A 21,426-nucleotide genomic window follows, 5' to 3' on the forward strand; every position below is an offset into this window, starting at 1 on the left:
CGCGAACCGCGAGCCGCGAACCGCGAGCCGCGAACCGCGAGCCGCGAACCGCGAGCCGCGAACCGCGAGCCGCGAACCGCGAGCCGCGAACCGCGAGCCGCGAACCGCGAGCCGCGAAAGCGCCGCGGGGCGGGCGCGGCGCTCGCGAGGCGCGGCGCGGGGCGAGCGAAAGCGGCAGCGGGGCGGACGGCGAGCCCGGCGGCGGCAGCCCTGCCAGCCGGGCGAGCGAACGCGGCAGCGGGGCGGTGCTGACGGGAGAGGGGGGCCAGCGAGCCCGGCGGCGGCAGCACCACCCGGCCAGCCCCGCCGAGCCGTGGCGCTGAGCTGGGCCACCCGGCCCCGTCGGCAACCATGAGCGGGCCGAGCCTGCCTGGCCCCGCCCCGAGCCAGTAAAGCCCGCTATGCCGCGATCCTGTTACTAATTGGCCAATTTGTGAAAGCTGCGCACGGATTCTCGCGACGAACGAAAGTGCGGCTAATATTCGGGGTGCGGCTTATCTATTGACAAAGACAGCAACATTGTCGAGGCACCGGGGGTGCGGCTTATAATCCGTGCGGCTTGTATTCGTGAAACTACTGTACTATTCTGTAACTACTGTATTATAAAACTGTTATGAAGATATGTTATAAGCAGTTACTAATGCCTTTGTTGCAGGCTCAACCTGTAAGAGCTTGGCCATGGGCTGTTATGGGATGTCTATTTAGGATAGATCAAACCAATTCTTTGAACACACCTTGCCAGTATTTTATTTCAGAGAAGTGATAAAGTTTTGGTCTTGAAAGCTGTAGTGCTAATGGTTCAAGAGGCAGCTAAGTAGGTAAATACAGTAGTTTCCAGGGTGGGAGAAGAAAGGGGATAGCAAGGGGAGTAGAGGTATTATGTACTTGATTAAACTTTCTCTTCTTACACCATAGTCACCATCAGACGGATGTGGGCTATTTAAAAGGTTTTTATATTTAATTAATGCATTGCTAACTTCCCTGGTGGAAGCAGACAGTCATTGCAGCACCAGAAGAATAACTGTAGAAATGCCATTCAGCATGAAGAGGCTCAGATGTACCTCCAGTAAAATTCTGTACACACATTCCAACACTTACTTTTCAGGGGAGTGTAATGATTTACACACTACTCAAGTAGAGGCAGTTTGAACAGCAGATCAGTAACATAAAATGACAAAGCTGTATGTGCCTGTCAACAATACACAGCAGAGTTCTGGCTGTGTTTGGACTAGAACAGTTCCCATGTAAAAAATGCTTTGTTTATAAAAAAATACATACTCTAAATCAGAAAGAGACCATGAGCAAGTATTGTCTAGATTTTATATAATCAGCTTGCTTCAACTGCTAACAGCTTTAAAAACAGGAAGACTAAAACCTCAAGTCTATGAAGGTCTGACAACAAATTCTGTAATCTTGGTGCATCGTTGTCAGCATTGTTAAGTCTGATCTTGATACCTCGGTGTCAACATCCCTCAGGTGCAACCACCACATGCTGTTTCAGTCCTTCTGTGGCTTTCTGTGGAAGTATGTGCAGATCTTCCTCATGGAAACTGAAGTGGCTGCAGCCTAGCAGGAAATAGAAGCAAAACCAACAAGAAACATTTTTAGGTTAACAGTTCATATGCTGCAGGAATCTCAAAATCTCCCCTCCATCATTGTTCCAGTTTGCTCGGCTTCCCAACTGAGAGAGTAAATGAAAGGTTCTTCACTACTGTCTCACAGAAAAGAGGCTTACTATCCACAGGCAACTCTGTCTAAATCCTAAGGTTGTCCTACTGCCATGGGAAATGCACTCTAGCTGCAGTTTCAGCTTCCCTACAGCAGATAAGAGAGCTGCAGATTCCCAAGATAAAGCAAATTCAATGAATGCTGTTGGGTATTCCTGGCATCTCCTCAGGCTATGAGAACAACACAGGAGCATCCCAAAATCTGAACCAGAGTATACTGGGCAGGAAAGGTAATTGTTCTATAATAATCTCTCTCAAGGGCAAATCTCTCTGCTTGTGTTTAAACATGTACAGCATAAAGCACAAGTAGTCACAAGTAGTTGTAGGTTTCCTATACCAAGATTTCTTGGTACAACCACAACATGAAGCGTCCAGCTGCTATGAATAACTTCAGGACTGGTGGTTTGTCCAGGTTGTATCTGACAGAAGCATTGAAATTTACCTAACAGTTACTGAAATAAGACTCAAAGACACTGGAGGACTTGGGAGTCCGGTTTCAAAGAAAAGTCAAGTTTGGTTTGTTTTTAAAAATGCAATTTTAATTTCCTAGTTAAACCCTCATGCCATAATTTTTAGCTGCTTTATAAGCTTAACTTTAATTTCATATCGTAGGATGAGCTCTGTGTGCCAGGTTTCCTGTCACCAAAAGTAGGATGATATAGTTCAGTTCCTGCCGTCTCACTCTTGCACACTTCTTGTTTTCTTCTACTTTTCCACTGAAGGAACTGAAGGCATTATTTAATGCCCCACAGTTTTAACATGGGTAACAAAGTCTTTTGTTATCCAAGCTGGAAGAGAATTTAGCTCTTTCTTCCAATATTTAAGTGGCTTTCCAGTAACATAAACAGGCAGATGTGATGGTGAACACATGAACAGAACTGCCAGGAAAGCTGTTGGCATTATTGTGCCTCTCAGAGCAGAGCTGTATTTAAGAAGACAGCTACATCCTTCAAACATCCAGCTGGGAGCTGCAAGGATCTCTGAACTCCTGTGTGCCTTAAGTCCCTTGAAAATGAAGGACAAGTAATAAAAATTCTGTTCCTGAGTGGAGGGGATTAACAGATAACAGCATTAATGTAACTGGCTTATTAGGCCAGAAATCATCCCTTTTGTCCATAGTCAAAGGGATCAGATAATTCTTTGTGTCTGAGCAGGAGGGAACAAACAAAGGAAGAGTGGCAGCTAGGGATAACTTATTTCATGACAACATTGTTGGCTGCCCTACTTACAGTTTTCGGCGAAGTGGCCACTGCCACACACTCCTGTCTTTTGGCACCAGGACTGCAGGGTGACAGGGGGCTGTTTGAAGTGCTCTGACTGCCAGGTCTGCCAGTCCGTAGCCTCTCTCCCAGAGCAGACAACCAATTCTTCCTTTCAGGAGAACTGTTCTCCTTATCTACTACCTCAGTGTCTTTCCCACATGGAGATCTGAAAAGATGGGGGGAAGTTTGAATGCCTGATGGATTAATGTGGCTTCCAGAAAGGGAAGGCTCTTTTGGGCTGTGGCTGAGGCCTTCATGGTCATTGCACAAGTCAGTCAGGCTGAGAGAGTCTGCATCAGAAGCTTTTTGGTCAGGAACCAAGTGACATAAATTCAGTTTGGATTTCTTAGCTGCATGGTCCAGCTCAGTCACACAGCTGCAGGCCTGCAGACACTTCTGCCCTGCATCAGCCTCCCTGCTGCAGTCAAGCCTTCTCTTGGCACGCTTTTCCAACTGGGAGTGTGGCACTTGAGGAGGGCAAGCAGCTTCCAGGAGACCCTGAGTGACTTCTGCCAGGGCTTTTCTAGGAGAAGGAGCCTTTTTCTCCACTTCTGGAGGAGAAGAGCACGGAGTCCTTGTAACCCAGTGTTTGATGGACATTTTGGAGGAAGGGATCAGTTTGGGAGACGCACAGGGGCTGGCTCCAGATGGCTTGGCTGGGGTGGAGGCTGTGGTGGTCGGGGTTTTGAGAGCGACCGTCGGAGTGTTGGTGGACAGCGGAAGGTCTCCGGAGTGAGCGGGAGCACAGGCAGCGGGGCGTGGGGAGGAAATGCACACACTGCCTGCTGCCAGGGCCTTGGCAGGAGTGCTCTGTGGGCTGGCTGGTGGCCCTGAGAGGGGAGAAATAAGTAGTCTGATGAGGAACACAGAACAGCAAATTAAGGACAGTCTTTTCAGAAACACCCCTTCCAACCAGGAGATGAATCAGTGCTGACCCTGTGTGTCAGACATACTCTTTTGAACTAAGAAGTTGTATAAATCTCTCTGATTTTAGTTAAACTGGTACAATTCTGTTATAAAATCCTGTACAGCACTGATAAAGTACAATGCAGCACATTTGTGGTAGTGAGTGCTCTTACATGAGCTACAGCCAAAATGAACACACAGAACAAATCCTGAATCTTCCAAGTGTATTTAGCCTTGCTGGAGCTTTGCATTTTGCTTTTCCAGACAACTGCTTGGCAAAAAGGCTGGTCCCCACCTGCCCTGCATCTTTAACAGCTGCATATCCAAGCTGAGGGACAAAGGTGCCATAAGCTGGTCCCATGGCTAATTACAATACCAAGGAAGCCTTACACTGTGATGCCCTACCATGTGAATAATGCTCCTAGCCAGGTGTTAGTAGCTGCATCTTTTAAAGACTTTTTTTGTTTTGTGAAGGACATATTTTCATTCTCTTGTCTTTTTGCTGGAGGGTTTTCTGCAATGCTGTATTAGAATGGAGACAGTAGATATTTACCATACCCAGGAGAGTGTGAAAAATTTTTCACCTCCTGAACAAGGACTTAAATTCCAAAGGAAATAAAATCTCTCAAAAAATGCTTCTCAAACAAGCATTTCACAGTGTTTTTTGAGCTCACTAGCCAAGATATAAACGCTCCTGCTAGTAAAAGAAAAGTTCTGAACACCCAGCAAATACCAGTCATAGGTAGGGGCCTAAGGATCTCACTAACAAAATGGGAATCATACATAACAAGGATCTCTGTCTGCAGCAAGATTAGAGAGGGTTATTTTAATTTTTTACCAAGTTTTTTTACTTCCAGCCCTGTCCCACAGGGAACACATTAATGGGTTTGTTGATTCTCATTCACCTAACTCATGGTGATGCGATTAAATGGGGTGGTGCCTTAAGTTACTCTGTGCACTTCCACTGCTGGGCACAAGAGCACTAAACATTTTGTGTGGACCAGGGGTTAACCCAAACTCCCCACTCTGAGCACCAGCACTGCACTAAAAAGCACTTCAATAGAACATTGAGAAGTCTAGTGTGAATAACCTGCCAGTTTCTTTACAATGCTGTCTCACACACATGTTGAGTGAGCACCTACAGGCCTGGTTATACCCCATACTAAGCCTCTTCTGATCCTTTTATTGTATTATCTAACCAGTATCCAAAATACAAGTACTGCTGCATCAGAACAAAATGAAAGAGGATCCCATATTGAAGGATCCCACTACAAATAACTTCAACACAAAAAAACAGAGTTAAATAAAAGGCTCCTTTCCTGATAAAACATGCTACTTCATAACAACTTGTTTCAGTCTGGGCTATGTGACTGTAACTGCCAAGATTTCTTCTCCTAATCTTTGGTTTAATGAGCACTTACAATACACTTACAAGACAATAATAACTCAGCTGGGAAATTAGTTGCACTCAAAAATCTAAGCTCCTAGAGGGGAAGAAAGTAGCAAGCTCAGCAACTCTTGATCCATAATGACCATTACAAATTCATTCAGCAGAAATATTGCATGACTAGTTGGGTATGAGCACATTGAATCCCAAACCAGTCAAAGTTATTCTGTGGACACAGTGGATAATGGAAAAAGATTTCTCCTAGGAGTAGGATGAGTGTCATGGCAAGAATCAAACACAAATTTGAGGTAAAGAATATGAAGATCGGGCTTTTTTTCCTCAGACTGCATGCATTAATTCAGGTTTCTACCAAGCCAGTTTCAAGCAGTTTCCATTTATGCTGCCACTGCACATGGTACAATATGGCAAATACCTGCAGACAACCTGCATCACACCAAAGCAGGTTATTTTGGCTGTTTCCTAGATTCTCTGCCACAAATCTTCTAGAGTGCACAGGCCTGCTCCAGAAATTTGGTTACACAAAACCACAGAGAAAATAGTACAAAAGTAGTTGCCAAAGAAAAGGAAACTCTGCTTGCTACACTTGATGATATAGGTCAACAATCAATACACAACCTCAATCTCAATTTGTTTCACAGAAATGGGTGGGGAACTACCCAGATTCATCCCAGCAGGTTCAAAATAGTACTCTGCTTGCCAGCTCTGAATCAGTCTCTGCAGACAACTCCTGTATTCTAACAGCACGTTTAGCATTAAAGAGCCAAGGTCAGCAGGAAGCCTGCTGTCGTGTTTGCAGTGTCTGTGTACTTCCTCTTCCCTCCTGTGTTACTTTAATGCAGCAAGAGCAAAAAGAAATAAGTATTTTTTTCTGGTATTATTGCCAAACTCGACTTGTAAAGTTTTAGTGTATAAGATACTTCCGATTTCATGTTTCTGGTCTAGATCTATGCTTACTTCTGTTTTTCTGAAGCTAGGGCACAAAGGTATTTTTGAGCCCTCTCAAGAGTGTGTGCACACACAAAACAATCACCAGTATGGAGCAGACCTGGCACTCTCCCTCCTATTGTCCTGCAAACTTCCTGCTTGACTTGTTGCTCATTGGCAAAAGGTTAGACGTAATGTTATCCCATTAGGGGGATTTGGAGACCTTCAGCCTTTGTGTGTGTTAGCCAAGATGAAATTCATTTGGTGGGTGGCTCAAAAAGATAGGTGGAATGCAGGAAGTCACAGCAGCAGCTGCTGGGAAGCTATTGTATTCTTAGTTTCAGAGCTGCTCTACAGAGAAGCTCATCTCACTTCACTTTGGGGGAAGGGCACTTCTCCTTTCACCTACTCTACTGCAACAGAATGCAGGTTACAGACAAATCAAAGTACATTACAACCACCACAATTGTCTACATTTTTTTAAGTACTTTCACTACACAGCATTTCAATTGGCTGTATATGGTCAGTGCCAGTGACTGAAGCTGAAGAGAGAGACAATATAACTGCACCTGAGAAATAAATCTGTGCACAGCTCAACTATGGGCAGAAGGAAACAGTTCAGTATTCCAAGGCTCTATAAGTGCTATCAGCCCTTTGCTGGGTAAACTACCAAACTGGAAAAAGCATAGGATCTTACTGCTCTCAGTTAGTATTTGATAGGGGAAAAAAAGAAGGCGAGTTGTTGCTACAGTGACATCTCCTTTGGCTGTTAATTACCGAACTCTGCTGAAACCCACTGAAGATCTGGCAGCCCAACAAGCTATGTCAATGAATATTTGTTTTGCAGCCTGGCCATCCAGACTTTGCCATTCTTGTCCTGTTGATGGCAGAAGTATTTACAAGCAGAAATGCTTGTCTAGCTATATGAGTAATTGCCTAATATAAGAAGAACCTCAGAAGGCCAATAAGACAAGGCAAAGGCTTTTGTTGGTACAGAGAACAGACAAAATTCTGCAGCTGCGTCACAGAGCAAGATAGCTCAGGGGCCTTACCTGCTCCATGTTGTTCTTCTGGTTTCTTCTGAGTGACCCAGCCCACCAAGTTGGCTTTTCTGGATACTGATTTCTCTTCCTCAGGACATTGTCGTAAGCGCCAAATCCTCACAGTGTTGTCATCAGAGCATGTGGCAATCTAAGTATAAATTTGTGTGTTAGAGCAGCCAGGGCACATCCTGTGGATCATTGGCTGAGTGAACTGGAACAGCTACATCCAAGGGGTACAAGACTGACCATTAAACAATGAAAATAACTCAACTCTGTTTCACTACTGCACCAGGCAGCAGTATTTGTTTTAAAGCATGCAAGGCTGCTGCATCCATATGTCTTTCTGATATAGAAATCTCAGTCACCACCAACCATTTGCTTCTCATGGCTATGTAAGAGACACTGGTCTGCTCAGGTCATGACACATTTTGAGATTTCAATTCCTCAGTAGACAAAAGCAGCCACAATCCTTTTTGAACCTGCATCTTAATCTGCCTCTGTTGCTGAGGACATCTACTTGGGGGACAAACATTTGCAGCACACTGAGAAGGTGACATTGGGTGGGTGTTGCATGAGCTGTGCTATCTCTTCAGAGTCAGATGTCAGCAGTATCTGGCAGAGAACCCAACTCTGGCAGGGACACAGCTCTAGAGCCCTGCTGCAACATCACGTGCTCCAAAAAGGTCTCTGGAATCCCAACCAAAGGAGCAGCACCCATCTAGCCCACATTTTATGGCTATCTTTAGGTAGATTAGCTGGTGACTCAGCAGGGAATCAACAGAAAGAAAAAGGAAATGCTGTGGTGAAAGTTCACAGCAATCTGAAAGGGGAAAGTATCTCTACCTTTGTCACACCAATGTTCTTCCTACTGAAAGCAATCTCGCTTCTCAAATCACACCAAGCAGCTTCCTGAGCTGTCTTAGCTCCACATTTCCCACTTTTCCTCATGCTCTGACATCTGAACAATGGCTGACTATTTCTTCCCTGTGTCAGTAACAATTTTAAAGTCTGAATTGGTCTGCATTTCCAACGCATCATGATGAGGATGCTATACTACCTCAACATCATCATCTACAATGCCAGTTCTCATATTGTGCATCTTACACAACTAGAACAATTCCTGATGTCTCCCTGCAAGACTCCCACCCTCCTACACTGCAGTGCATTTCTGAAGCCCTGGTGCTACAATGCAAGCTAGGTAGAGAAGCTGACTTCTTTATCATTGTGGGGTGGAAGAAACTCTGGCTATCATTAGGACACTGTTCAGGATTTTTCAGGATTATTTCTAGTTTTGAGCTGGGCCAAACATTTGAACCAACTTCCTACTTCAGTTGTTTTCCTTTAAGTGACACCTGCTGCATAACTACCGACCCAATTTCACTGGAGGCTCTTTGTCACATAAACAGCTCAGATTTTGAAAAGAGGTCACAATGAAAATAGTCCATGGTTTTTAAAGGGCATTCAAAACTTCTTGCCACTCTGTAAAAGACTAGCAGGTGTATCAATAGCCAGAGGGAAAGGAAGATGTGAATATGGAACAACAAAACAAGCCTTTGGCTTATGAAAGCCCTGATAAATTATATTGTTTTGTCCTTTAGATGTAGTATCAAGCTTTCATCAGGAGAGGTCTTTACTGCTTTGCAATTTCTTAGGACTAAATTATCTGAAAATAATAAAAAGGTTCTGATACATTGTGGTAATATGACAAGGTCAGATTACTGCCTCCTAAATGAACATTTTTGACAAAAAATTTCCTCCCAAAACAACAAAACCTGCTGCCATTTTGAAAAGCGCATGTTGTCACATCTATTTTTTCACAGTAAAGACCATTTTGCAGAAGACAAACCTTAGTGAAGTCTGAAGGACACCAAGCAATGGAGGTAACTTCCTGAGAGTGACCAAGGAGTATCCGTGGAGGAAGGCTGGGCTCAGAAACCTTAAAAATTCCACAGAAAAACAAGCAAATGGTCAGAAGCACAGAGCCTAATATACATCTCCAAAAAAACTCCCATATCCCACCTGTGAAGCATGTGGATACTTCCCATCTTTCCTGTATGAAATGCATAGATCAAATGCTCTCAGCCTGTCATCATAAGGCAACAACTGAGGAAGTCCTAAGCAGCAGTTCATGGAAACACTTGTTCAATTCCTGCTACACACAGGAACTCTGCCTCCAGAGTTGACAGCCCAAAACATGACACAAGCATTTTAAGTACATCTACCTGTTCCAGATAAGATCCTTAAATGTTGGGAAGCTCATATTTTCAACTGGGTTAGGCAAATAAATTCTGCTATTTTACCAATATCCCAATCACAGGTCAATGGTTGATTAAAAAACATGAAGCCACTGTCAACAAAATCATATAGAAGAACCTTCACTGGTTTCAGAACTGCATTTGTGCAACTGCCAAGTGCCTGTTCCTTGTCCAACCAATCAGCTGGACCAGAGACCCTCTTCAGGGTTCATGGGAAAGCTCTCTAAATCACTCACATTCATTCAAATGATCTCCACTTCTCTCACATGCTTCATAAAAATCTTTCTCCTCTTCTACAGTATTGCTACTTATCTTGGACTCCAGCTTCCTTAAGTGACAGACAGAGCTGAAGCCAACATTAAGTGGCCCAAAGGAAAAAACACACACACACACACACACACACACACACACACACACACACAGAGATTCTATCCAAGTTTTGCTTGCTTTCAGCAGACAATCCTTTCTGGAACTGTGAGTCACCATCATTGATGTGACATTATAAGGGAGATTTATCAAGGGGATTTGCATAAATGACTAAGGGAATGAACAGATCCTTTACTGTCTGGGAAAAGGAGTACACATTACATACAGGTTTCAAAGGAAGATGCTAGACTTTGGGGAAGGCTTCTGATTTACACGTATTTTTCTCCTGTAGATCATCTACAACAGCCTGCAAAACTGCAGCTTCAGAACTTAAGTTGTTTTGATACAAACAGGTTCATCTTTACAGGACCCTGTTTTCCCCCTGGCATGATACAGGCAATCACTTCACTAAATATCCACTAAATGCCTTGGTCAGAGCATTCCCTTCACTGCCAAAACATGCAATGCCATGGAAACTAAATCCCTGCTTAGGGAATAAACAGGAGATCTTGGTGCAGAGACCATCTTCACTATGAATGTATAATAGCAGTCTTGCTATTATACATTCATAGCAGCCAAAGCAGTGGCCCAGCAGCCTCTGAATGCTGGAGGGAAAGCAGAGGAAGGGAATTACTCTTTCCAGGACATGGTGGTTGTACACTATAGTAGTGTAAATTAAATCAACTACACCCAATTTATATTACTGTGAAGAAAAGTGCAGAATTATGGCTGTGTCTACTGTGTGTGGCAAAAGACTGTTAGCCAGTCTGCACGTGTTCAGTCAGGATTAGCCACAGCACAGGCTGCTTTTTGTGCCTCAATTGGCAGGATATTGTTGGGGAAGTGAGGCCTATTGTGGCAAGGTTAAAAAGAGAAACCTAGGAAATGAGACTTTTTTTTTCAGTTACTCTCCTCACTGGAAACAGCTGTTACATCCATTTTCAAGATGCAGGATAAAATGGTGTCTATGTTTTTGTGCACCATATGATACAGAAACACTCCATTCCAGGGCAGGGACACACCAAAGCATAACTTGGTATGATTTCCTGAGAGTGACCCACATCAAAGGATTGAAAGAACAATGGAAGTACAAGTCTACAAATGGTATTTTTTTATTACCACAAAGGTAACTCAGGTACCATCTTTGTGGAGAAAAACCTCTCTGTTCTTCAGCTTTTATAATCTTATGGTTTTTTAAGAGTGAGAGTTCATTAATTTATGAACTTCTAATTTAAGAAAAACTAAACCCAACACAACAAAGGAAGTGCTCATTGTCTGGAAGGGACTTATATAAGAAAACAGACTGAAACAGCATCCTTATCAGCAATAACTTCTATCCACAGTGTTTCTCATCCAAACACAAACTTAGCACTGCTGCAAAAGTTTCTCAAAGAAATCATCTAAGTGGAAAAGGTCTTTCTCTGCATTTTATTCCTCTCTAGATACAGAAAGAGCTCTTCATTAAGGTCCTTACATCATTACCTGTTAACTACTCATGCAACATCTAACCACAGGTTTTTTTCACAGCATAGTATGTCCTCATGCCATGAAAAGATACCTAAGTTTCAGAGTCAAATCTGTCAACATTTAAATTAAGAAGCCTCTGAATACAACACATCTTGAAGGACAAATGCACTGAATCCCGCTTTCTAATATGACCAGGGTATTAAAATAAAAAGTAATCATCTGATGATTTATTTTATAAATATTCAATATGATCTGTCACTCATATGTGATAGCAACAGAAGCCTTCTGTATACAAATGCATTTTAAATATGCTCAAATGCTTAAATTTTGAGATGTAATGACATCCTTGAATATGCTCAACTGAGTCCCAGCCTGTGTTCCAAGAAAGTATCAAAACACAGGAATGCAGAATGTGCAACTCAAGTTTTCACAGGCGTTTTTGCTGAATTTGCACAGAGCACAAGGAAGGTTAAAATGGCACTGCTTGGCACAGCAGTCCTGCTACCACACTCCTGCCTCCACTGAGTGAGCAACACAGCTGCTTCCCAGTGTTCTCCAAATTAGAGGCTGTGTGCTCAGACCACAACCTCAGCAGGCTGACCCTCTCCTCTGAGAGGTTTGTACTTTACTTTCAAACCCACTGTGAAATGAATACACAAGTCAACATCCCGTAAAAATTATCCCAAATGTGAAATAGGCAGTCACCTGTGCTTTCTCTCTATTCTACTTCAGTAAGTCTACTGTTCCCATTTGAGGAACACGAAGAACAGAACTTGAAGCATGCCTTGTTCTGAGGTGTCTGCTACTACCTTGGTGACATTTGCATTTCCTACATGTCACTGCAAGATGCTACGTGATGAAGCCCCTCAGCTGTTTGGAATTTTGCTGAAGGCTCTGGCTGAGCCCTTGCTATAATACAAAGGCTTTAACACCTGTAAATTGAGAAAAAGCTATGTCTGAAGCAGGAGCTGGAAAAGAGAGAAGTGGACAGAAAGAGTGCCCTTTAAAACAATTAAACTTTTAGGTTTCTGCTAATGTGCTCCACTGCTACATATGAACTGAGAACTGTCTGCCTACTTGTCATAGCTGCCTGAATCAACAGGACTGAAAGAGGATTTTAATGCCCATTAAAACCAGATTAAGAACAGCAATTTGCAATAAGCAGCAGTGATGAGAGATGTACTGATGGCAAGAGGTTAGCTCTGTTTTACATTAAATGATTACATGAAGCCTTGACAGCAACACACACACTCCAGGCACAACACACCAGGAGCTAGCCCCATGCTGCTTTGGGTAGGATTGGGAAGCAAGAAGTGTTCCATGGGAACATGAAAAGCTGCATGCTTGGATCTCCTCCCGTTGCCTCACCTTCCAGATGTACGCGTTGCAGTCGCTCGAGCCACTGACCAGGAACTGGTCATCTGGGCTGGTGCTGGATTTGATGTAAAAGGTTGAATTCTGGTGTCCACTGAAAACAGCCACTGTGTAGAGAAAATAAAATTTAAAAATGAGTAGAAGCCCCACTCAATGCATAGTTCTGGAGTCGGTTGTGCAAGGAGGGCTGATCTTACAGGCTTTTCCTGCCTAGCCACATATGCTTTGGAGAAAGTGGTTGCACTGCTCCCTTGCTCTGGGGCTCTGGCAGCAGGAAGCTTTTATTATTCAACTGGAGCCCTTCAGGCTTCCCAAACAAACCACTGGCAGCTTCATTAAAGCTCTAGCCTGACCCGTATCACAAGCAGGCTCAGCCCTCACCTGGGCTGCCCCACTACTCTGTTCAGGTTCAGGTTCCCTGTCTCTTCCTCCCTCAGCCACCATCGCCAGTCCTGCTCCAGCAACAAGGGCAGTCCTGCAGCAGGAGCCTTCTTCCACACAGGTGTCAACAAAGGCACTGGCTGCTCCTTCCTCCCGCTGCCAGCAGCTTTATTTAGTCAATAAAACTTGCATTTCATCAGTTATGCTCTCCTGTATTTACAGCCTTAGCAGTGTTTGCCAAAGCCTTGAAACCCTCACCCCAATGGCCGACATTCCCGTACCACAAGGGACTCAGCTGGCATGAGAGCCGAGCGTGGATCTGGAGTGCTCGGCTGCACCATGTCCTGTCCCCTCACGGGGCACAAAGGGGAGAACAAGGCTTGTCCCAGGGTACTCCAGGCTGGGCTGCCACCCTCTCCTCCAGCCCTGTTTTAGTAGCACCTCTCGCAAAGGAACCCACAGAAAAAGAGGACACATGGTGGCCTTTGAACAGCTGCTAACTCCAAAACACACTTTGATATTTTTTTTGCCCACAGCTCTCCCGGTGTAGAGAAACCTTCCCAAGGCAGGCAGGAGCACTGTCACAGGAGGATTTCCTGGCGAGCTGCAGCCGCCTCAGCGCTGGCAGGAGCGGCCCCAGCACCACGAGGGTGGCACAAGGGCGGCTGGGCACTGTGCTCCGAGAGCCGTGCTCCGAGAGCCGGGCCCCGGCAGCTCCGAGAGCCGGGCCATGGCAGCTCCGGCTGTGCTCTGAGAGCCGGGCCCCGGCAGCTCCGGCTGTGCTCTGAGAGCCAGGCCCCAGCAGCTCCGGCTGTGCTCTGAGAGCCGGGCCCTGGCAGCTCCGGCTGTGCTCTGAGAGCCGGGCCCCAGCAGCTCCGGCTGCCTCAGCGCTGGCAGGAGCGGCCCCAGCGCCGTGAGGGCGGCACAAGGGCGGGCAGGCGCTGCCCTCTGCGGGAGCCATGCTCCAAGAGCTGCGCCTCAGCAGCTCCAGCCAGCCGGAGCAAGGGACGCTGCTCGCCTGCGCTGCACACACAGGGCAAGAGCTCCATGAGGAGGCCGAGGGCTGTGTTGGCTCCTGTGAGGGGGTAGCCCATTCCCACAGGGCAGCTGGTGGGGTTAACCTCAACAACCAAGCCATTAATATTTACTACTCGCAGCACTTCTCCACTCTGGAAGCATTCCCACCCACCAGACTGCCTTCCTGAACAGCAGACAGAATTCCGTCTGAATTCATTTAATTTCAGTTAACTGAGAGACTGAGAAAAGGCAACGGAAAAAAAATTATGTTTCTGGCTGGAATGCATCTGACAAGTTTTGCCACTGGCTTACAGCAAAACAGCTTCATGCACCAAAGGCTCAGGGCTGTCTTGTGCATGTAAAGGTCACAGATGCAGAGCTGAAGGAATCCGAAAGGCTGAAACACCTTGATATGCTGGGGATCTTTTTTCCAGAAATTGTGGTAGAAGTTAAATTGAAAAGACACCTTAAAATATCTGAAATTATCAGGTGATCACTTCCAGCGGATTCATTCAGTTTGACAAATCAGTGGCTGCCAGTAAGCAGGAGATTCAAACTTGCTTCAGGCTGGATAGTAGCCATTCCTCACTGGATAACTAACATGCAAACTGCCATCAGTCCCTGTCTGGGTGAACCACTATCTGCTATTAATTTTATGTGGATGGCTTAACAAAAAATGTGGATCTCTCCTGCATAGCTTCAGAGAGCATGGAACATATTTCCCTCAAGTGTTGAACCTTGTCCCTGTTTCTCTGTGTCAGAGGGACAAATTTGCCTTTCTACCCTCTGTAATATCTATTCTTTCTGCAGCTATTTTCACAGATGCCATGCTTACCTGGAGTGGTCCTTGAACTTGTCATATTGAACATGTAGATACTGTCATCAGTGCAGTTAGCAAACAGATTAGCACCAGTGGAATCCAAAACCAGGCTAGAATATCCTACAGAGAAAGAGAGAAGTTCTTCATAAGAAAAAAAATTTGGAATAGAGACATTCTCAAAGAAATGCCCAGAGAAGGGAATTTGGGAAGGTTCTGTAACATGTATGAGATTGTCATGGCAAAGTTTCTATGTGTGACAGAGCACTTGCTGAAGAAGGAATATTTCTAGAATAACATCTACATTTTCTCATGAGGACTACGGGTGGCATTTAGAAAGGAATTGCACCTTCAGAATAGGCAGGTGATTTATTTGATGATTTCAAACAGATAACAGGAACGACCAATTGTAGAAGCAGAGATCAAAAACAAAGAAAACCCTCATGCTTTGATAGAACAAGCCATTCTCTGATTTGCTAGTGATTCAAATTCAAGAAAAATCTTTCCCTGCAGGCAAATTATTTCACAACTACCTCCTCGAGGATTTCCCTCATGTTCCTGGGACTGACACTGACCATTACCACATTGATCAGACAAATCATCAGGCATTACTGTGTTCCATCAGAGCATTGTAGGGCATTAAAGGTACAAAGAAGACAGAGAAACATGAACAAGCATGCTGTTGTTTTTGATAACAGTTTCAGTAGGTGACAATATAAAAATCCAGTCCAGTCTGTTGTGTTTGCAAGATACAATGCAAAGAAAGTTTAATCTGAATTTTACTCATGTAATCAAAATGACTAGCTAAATTCCTCATCAAAAGCTCTACTGTTTCTCAACTCTGTTTATGAAAATGCACTGCTGAAGCTTCTGCAAGCTTTTATCATTGGTGCAGTGACATAAAAGTCAGACACGTTCACTCTTGAACTTGAAAATTTGGTATTGGCAATCATAATACCCTGCAGAGTTTGCCAGTCTGACCAACAATTGGCTATAAAGAAATGTCACTGACATCTGAAATTGTCTCTGCACTGTAACAAACCCAGTGCCTTACCAAGCTTGCGAGTGCTGGTCCCAGGGTAGCCGAAGGACCTGGCGGGCAGCGGCTCCTGGCGCAGAGCGGTGTAGTTCCTGCGCAAGTCCCACACCTTGATCACACTGCAACAGAAAAGCACGAGCATCTTCAGCTCCCAAATGTCCCTTTCTGTGCTGATAAGGCCTTTTAAGAGCACAGGAAGTCAGGTTGCTCATGACTGAGTATCCAGTGCTAAGGAGACAACAGCTGAGCAGGAGCAGAGCAGAGCAGTGCTGACAGCCAAACAATTGCTCTGCTGGCCACGGGTGAGGAGGCAGCACTGCCTTCTGTAACTCACACAACACAGAACAAGAGCCTAGAAGCCAACTTCCTTCCACTAGTAAAAGGAAATACAAAGATGCTTTTATATTTCTGACAAGTAGTTTTAGTTTGTAGTTTTAAAAATTAAGTCTTCTAATTTTTTTACTTGCTCTTTGGGAACAAGTCTGTCACGAACCATAGGCAGGAGAGTCAATCATATCTGCTTCAGAAAGGCTCTGACCACGTGGAACCTGCCGAAGAATTGAGTCCAAGAGTATAATTTCCATGCCAATCAGTAAGACAGTTTGCTTGAGCTCCAAGATGCTGCAAGGGATCTGGCACCTCGGAGAATGCATCTTTTGTAACTCAAAGCAACATTTTCTCAAGCACGCCTACACGTATCCAGGCCCTGACCAGCCACTCACATCCAAAAAGGCTGTCTAACAATAGTCTATGTGTGGTCTCATAGGACCATGAGAATAGAGAGAGAGAGAGAGAGAGAGAGAGAGAGAGAGTGAGGGAAGAATTGCTCTCATTCAGCCCCACAACTAAGGCACTAAAATGAGCATTTACCACGTATCAGTTTGTCCAGTACTGCAATCTCCAGTAAGGAAGTAAAGCCAATGCAAGCTAGCAGAACAGCTGTTGATTCCACCTAGCAGTAGCTGTAGCCTTGTTGGCCACTGAGTGATCTTAGAGAGAAAATCTCCCAATCTTTTTATGTCACACAGAATAGACAGGAAAGCAGGCATCCTCCCTCCTTACCCATCAACAGCTCCTGCAGAAATAAGAGTATGTTCATCCTGAAGCAGCACCACAGTTACACTCTGTTGGAAATCCTTAAAAAGAGAAGAAAAAAGAACTTTATTTTCTTTTAAGGTCAGAAAGATCTTACTGCTTAGTTCAAGGCTATGTGAATGCAGGGAAAACCCCCTCCTAGCCAGGCAGCAGAACCTAGAAACAGCAGATGTCATTTAGGACACAACAATCCTTCGAACACTCCCACCAGTGAAATTGTGACTGAGAGATAAATGTTTGGGCAGCACTTTGAGATTACACCTTTCAGGACACAGAGAAGAGAGCAGCCTTCACCACAAGGTTTAATAGATTAAAAATGATCGGTAAGGCAGTAATTTGTCTGGTCAAATTAAGAGGGTAAAAAAAAAGACAGGAAAAAAAACAACAACTCTCCATATCTCCCCCCTCAAAAAGGGAATGCTAGCCACTCCTTTTCTCTCTGGGAAAAAAAAAAAAAATTCACATAGCATTTGCCCAAAGTTGGCTTTTATGGCACATGGGTTGCGAGGCAACTAACCAATGTCTAAAATTAGCCATAGCAAATGACCATGATAAAAAACCCTATCTCTGCAAAGATAAATGGAAGCATTTACCTCACACAAGCCACATATTTCTCACTATATTTACTTAGGAAGGATTCTATGAATAATACTGCCCCTAGAGGAGACATTTTGGTTGTTGCCCAGATACCCACCACCAAGGGAGCAAGTCCTCTCAAGTTCTGCCTCTTCTTCTTCGGTTTGGAAGGAGTCTGCTTGTCAACCACATTGTGTGCTCCACAGATTTGATTCACCTGCCTGTAAAAGCCATCTGAAAGAAATCCAAGACATCTCAATTAGTAGTTTATGTGCAATTTTGCTATCACTTTAATACAAGAGGCATCAATTTAGGATTAGTCCTAAAAGGTGGCTTAGGTTAACCTTTAAAGTAACTACTTCATTCTGAAAACAAAAAATACTTGCATACAAAACCAGTGAGAAGAACACAGTGCAAAGAAACCAAAGAGGTCAGTGCAGCATGGACAGTGAAACTAAAACTGATCTATGCAGGCTGCCTTTGGAAATCATTACCCCTTAGTCTGTTTTTCATATGCATCCTGGTCTGGAGCATTCAACCCACCTCATCCCAAGCAGAACTGCACTCACTGGAAGATTTCCAGTGCTTTCCCACTCTATTTTATAATTTTCTGTTTGGCCTTTTGTCTGTTACTTTATGAAATGTACGGCCTTACTACAACTTTACTACTTTTTTTTTTTCTACACCTTCCACTTCAGTCACATGGAATCAAGTCTTTTCCTTCACTTGTCTCTTTGAAAAGCCAGGGAACCTGGGGCAGATAGAAGAGCAAAACATGTTGAGGCAAAGAAACTGCTGTGGCAGAGCAGGGAACGGGGAAAAGGCATAAGGGGAAGGGGCTGGAGAGAAAAAGCCTAGGGAAACAGAAAGAGAAGCAGAATGAGCTCCCATCATATTTACAGTAGGTGTTCCCACAATATATTCAGTTACTACCAGAACTCACAGGCTCTTTTTTCTACACTTTCTGCCTTCTTTCTTATCTGGCAGGAGCCTTTCCAGCTTTTTTCACCTCACTGGATGGCTCTGACCTAAGCAATCTCTCCCATCACATCTGCTTTTGTGCTGCCCTAATAGGGATGCATTCTATACAACCTCATCTCCTTACCTACATACAGGGAATTATCAAACCAGCCTGTGGTTTGATGCAGCAGTCCCAAATTTGCAGTGAAGTGGAGAAATGTATTATACATAGCAGAAATACCCATTCCATCCTCTTACAGTACCTAAAGCAGTACAGTTATCTGAGAATCCTCTGCTGCCCATATTGTAATAAAAAGTATCAGTCCATCAAGTCCATCTGAGCAGTCCTTTTACATGAGATACCAATCTTTTTCAATACACATCTGAAAGTTTATGTACCTTTCTTGTTGCACCTGGTATCCCAAACCATGATGTTGCCATCTCTCCCTCCAGTACAGAAAACAGCTAAGAGAAAAGAAGTGTTATTAGTTTCCAAAAGCATTCATTTAATTAACTGAATGCAGTACAATGCCATCTATGTACCCCTGGCTCTTTGTCCCAACACTTGGGATGCCAATCCTGGAAATATGAAATTCAGGCCATTGTTTTGCCATGCTTTTTGACTTGCTCCCTTATTCTTATTATTCTTTTGTTATCCCCACTAGAGGAGCCAGCTTATGGAAAGCATATTCACACACTTGGCTGTGGAAGCAGATATCCTATCCTATCTTTGTGCAGATTTTAGCATCAGGACACCATCAAGTTCCAACAAGACAGTTTTGCTTTCCTGGCTGGGTCACTGCTCGGGCCTGTGCTATTGGTAACCATCAGTTTCCAAAGCCCTTTTTTAGCACTTAGAGTACTTTGCCAGGGAGAAAGAAAAAGGAGAAAGCAGACAACAGGGAATATCAAGATTTACCTTTCTCAAATCTAGAAAAAGCAACTGACTTGAGGCTACACTGATGACCTTTGCATATACCAAGAAGCTCGCCAGCTCTCACATCCCACACCTTGGCTGTCTGATCTCCTGAAGCAGTGACCTTCAAAGGGAAAAATAAAAAGCTTCAGTCATTTCCTGTACACAGTTACCAAAGCATTAAAAAAAAAGTCAGATGGCAAAAGACTGCTTACAATCCTGTGTTCCCCTGGCACCCAGGCAAGGTCAAATACAGCATTTGAGTGAGCCTGCCATTCTAACAAGAAAACAAAAGCCAAGATTAGTTCAGTGCACTGCAGCATGGTATTTTGCAGACTAAATGACATCAGACACTGAAATGACAAATCTTGTCAACAGTTTGCCTTAGGCATGAAACACAGAACAATTCATCTACAACTGGTGTTTGAAGAGCACATTCATGCTGCTGCTTTGTAAAGAAGACTCAGAAAAGTACGTGGAAGGAATAAAGTACTGCCTACAATATGTGTTTTAAGGACTTGCAAAAAACTCTCTTTGATTCCAGCAAATCCCATACTTGTCACATGAAATGAAAATCACTTTCTATGCAACTTTTACCTTTAAAGATGAGCTTCCTGGTGCTCTGTGCTTCAGTGTCATACAGTCTAACAAACCCTTCTTCATTTGCAACTGCCAGGATGTGCTCCAAATTTGGGGCTGAAAAGAAAGTGAAGCATATTGCGTTATGTAGCTAATATGTAATCATACCCATACCCATTGTGAAAGGCCACAGATGCTTTAAACAGGGAATGCAGCAAACATAAAGCTGAAAAATAAGCAGTATTTACGTGGCGACCTAAGTGTTAAAATACAGAAACATTGGCAAGCATTTTTTCTAGATGTTCTATGCAAGAATGACCATACATGGGCAATCAAATGGCTCCAGGAGCAACTTTTGAGAGAATGCCTCTTTCACCAGCTATAATAGTTTTTTAGTTACTGTTTTCTGTATCTAGGGTACCTATCATTTACAGCCTCCAGCATTTTCCACGATCTGACTTCAAAAAGCGGGAAAGCCACCTTAGAGAAATGTAAAATCTCATGCAGAAACTAGAATACAATGAATGAAAAAGTCTTGCCCTAAAGATCCAGGAGCTTCATTGCTTACTCCCTTTGTCCATCACGGGGAAATGCTTTGTGTAACTACCTGGTGACATCCATTCACCTCTGATTTCCACCTAATGTTCTCTCCTGTATTATGGCTTTTATGTATTTTGAACAAAGCCCAGTTTTTCACCCATGTAGCCTCACACTGTCACCAAGAGGACATACCTTGAAACAGACACAGATGAAACAAAGAGGCATTCAAATCAATGCTTTGCAGTTGCTTTACTTTCCATCGGTATATCTGGGAACACCAGGATCCGATGTTTATCACGTGCAGAAGCAAGCACACTGTTACCAGTTCATTCTAGACCTAGAAGCTGCTGACAACGGAGTCCATACCTTGCCCCTCCAAAAGATCTTTCGGGAGCTAATTTTACCTGTAGAAAAGGTGCAGCCGAAAGGAGGGACCGGCATTCCCGTTTCCCCGTAAGACAGATGGTCATCTTCTTGGTTGCACTGGTAGCTGTCCAAGAGATGCTGCAGGGGAAGCGCTGAGGGCAGACCTACAACGGGACAGACGGACCGTGAGCGCCTCAGACACCACAGGCTCGGTGGTGTCAGGAGCCAGGAGCCGCGAGGCGGCCGGGGACGGATGGGGACGGGAGGGAGTGGGAAAGGCGCGGTGCTGGAGGAAAGAAAGGCGCGGTACTCACGGGCGGGCGCGGCGGCGCGGCGGAGCAGCGCGCGGCACAGCATGGCCAGGGCGACACGGCCGTGCCAGCACCGCGCCAGCTCCCGCCAAACGAC

General features: G+C 44.3%; 1 protein-coding gene across 1 annotated transcript; it reads right to left on the minus strand.

Annotated features, from left to right (window-relative positions):
* Nucleotides 1-584: 584 nt before the first annotated feature.
* Nucleotides 585-21,375, minus strand: DTL (denticleless E3 ubiquitin protein ligase homolog). Its single transcript, XM_033055622.1, has 15 exons — nt 21,333-21,375; nt 21,057-21,182; nt 20,131-20,229; nt 19,749-19,810; nt 19,537-19,657; nt 19,017-19,082; nt 17,776-17,891; nt 17,049-17,122; nt 16,002-16,105; nt 14,966-15,070; nt 12,727-12,839; nt 9,117-9,206; nt 7,280-7,418; nt 2,957-3,819; nt 585-1,566 (listed from the first exon to the last, which is right to left on the minus strand). The coding sequence occupies exons 1-15, from the start codon at nt 21,373-21,375 to the stop codon at nt 1,498-1,500; spliced, it is 2,190 nt and encodes a 729-aa protein (XP_032911513.1). The 3' UTR covers nt 585-1,497.
* Nucleotides 21,376-21,426: the final 51 nt, after the last annotated feature.

This window comes from Catharus ustulatus, chromosome 3 (assembly GCF_009819885.2).
Source record: "Catharus ustulatus isolate bCatUst1 chromosome 3, bCatUst1.pri.v2, whole genome shotgun sequence".
Taxonomy (NCBI): domain Eukaryota; kingdom Metazoa; phylum Chordata; class Aves; order Passeriformes; family Turdidae; genus Catharus; species Catharus ustulatus.

Coding starts and splice junctions, on each gene's coding strand:
- DTL (XM_033055622.1), bottom strand. CDS start 21,375: ATGCTGTGCCGCGCGCTGCTCCGCCGCGCCGCCGCGCCCGCCC. Junction 21,183..21,332: donor CCGCGCCGCCGCGCCCGCCC/GTGAGTACCGCG, acceptor GTCCCGTTGTAG/GTCTGCCCTCAGCGCTTCCC. Junction 15,071..16,001: donor GACCAGCACTCGCAAGCTTG/GTAAGGCACTGG, acceptor CTTTCTCTGTAG/GATATTCTAGCCTGGTTTTG.